At 50.5% G+C, this 1,427-nt stretch overlaps 1 protein-coding gene across 1 annotated transcript in view; it reads right to left on the minus strand.

The window, feature by feature from the left end:
- Positions 1 to 1,427, minus strand: part of LOC101655063 (phospholipase B1, membrane-associated-like) — a 170,554-nt gene that overhangs the window by 29,196 nt on the left and 139,931 nt on the right. Inside the window, exon 34 of the mRNA XM_013006835.2 lies at positions 1,201 to 1,213. Coding sequence (XP_012862289.2) covers positions 1,201 to 1,213 — 13 coding nt within the window. The remainder of the gene's footprint in view (positions 1 to 1,200; positions 1,214 to 1,427) is intronic.

Here is a 1,427-nt window from a genome sequence, read left to right on the forward strand (position 1 = left end):
TATGCCACCAGGACTCTGAGCACATACCAGGGCTCCACATATAGGTGTTGACCTATTCGCAGACCCTCTGGAGCTTCAGTTGCCAGAAGCCTTTGAAAACTTAGGTCATGTGCTCAGTCAGATGACCATTAAGGTAAACTTAAAAAAACAACATCTCACTGCCATCAAGTTGATTTAGACTCATAGCAACTCTATCAGATAGAATATAACTGCTCCTTTGGGTTTCCAAAACTTAACATCTTTACAGGAGTAGACAGCCTCCTCCTACTTCTTCTCAGGGATCGGTGGATTTTGAACTGATGACCTTGTGGCTGTCAGCTGAATGCGTAACCCACCACCACCACCACCACCACCAGAGCTCCTTGAAGATCAGCCTTGTTAAGGAACCCACATCAGGTGGAACAAAACAGGAACTCATTTTAAATATATGCTTATTTCCAATGTAATTTCATTTGTTCTAAGAGACGGCTCCATGGATCACACGGAGCGATTCCTTCTTCTGCTTGGAAGGCTGCCTGGAATCAGCATGCTTGTGCGCCAATGACAACTATCCAAGGGAAAGACAGTTTTTAGAACTGGCTCTACAGCCCCGAGCACTTTAGAAATGTCCCGAGTCATTGTGAGCCAAGGACAAGCGCTCTCACACAGATGACCCATGCACAGGTTGGAACTAGAGCCTGCTCTTCTGTCGCTAGGGAATGACTGTGTCTGAACCCCCTGGGGGGGCCTGTGAAATAGCAGGTTCTGATTCAGTGGGGCTGGGTGGGACCCAGGACTCTGCCTATCAATGTCTACTTTAAGTGGCAAGGTATTTAAAAACCTCCTGGCCAGGTGCCATCGGTTGACCCCAATGCATAGCAAACCTGGGTGTGTCAGAGTAGCCCTGTGCCCTGTAGGGCAACCTCCCCAACCCAATCTAGAGTAGATTGCCAGGCCTTTCTTCTGCGGCACCTCTGGTGGACTGGAACCTCCAAATCTTCATTTAAGTAGCCATGTGCAGGAACTGGTGGCAATACTCAGGGACTTCAAACTGCCCTGCTAGTCCTGGGGCTTTAACTCATCTACCATCAGAAGCAAAGATAGGTGAGACTAAGAAGCAAGACCGCAGATCTAGACCCCTCTTGCCCACCGTTGCAGACCCAACACCTGCTCCAGGTAGGCACCCAATGGAGGATTGGGGAAACACCCACACAGGCGTACAGAGTAGAAGTCCCTGCGCAGGACAAATGGTCAAGAGCACAGCTACGAGCGGCAAGTGGCTCGTTTGAACAGACACACCCACAGTGGACAAGAGGGGGTTGACATTTCAACGGCACAGGCTCTTGACGAGAGTCCAGAGAAGTTGGACGGCAGCCTGACCTCCAGCTATGAAGCTTTCTTCTCACCAGCACTCCTGCGCACGACTGCCAGCCCAGCTGGCCCCAAGC

This window comes from Echinops telfairi, unplaced genomic scaffold (assembly GCF_000313985.2).
Source record: "Echinops telfairi isolate 266 unplaced genomic scaffold, ASM31398v2 ScPeMD7_10;HRSCAF=50, whole genome shotgun sequence".
NCBI lineage: Eukaryota > Metazoa > Chordata > Mammalia > Afrosoricida > Tenrecidae > Echinops > Echinops telfairi.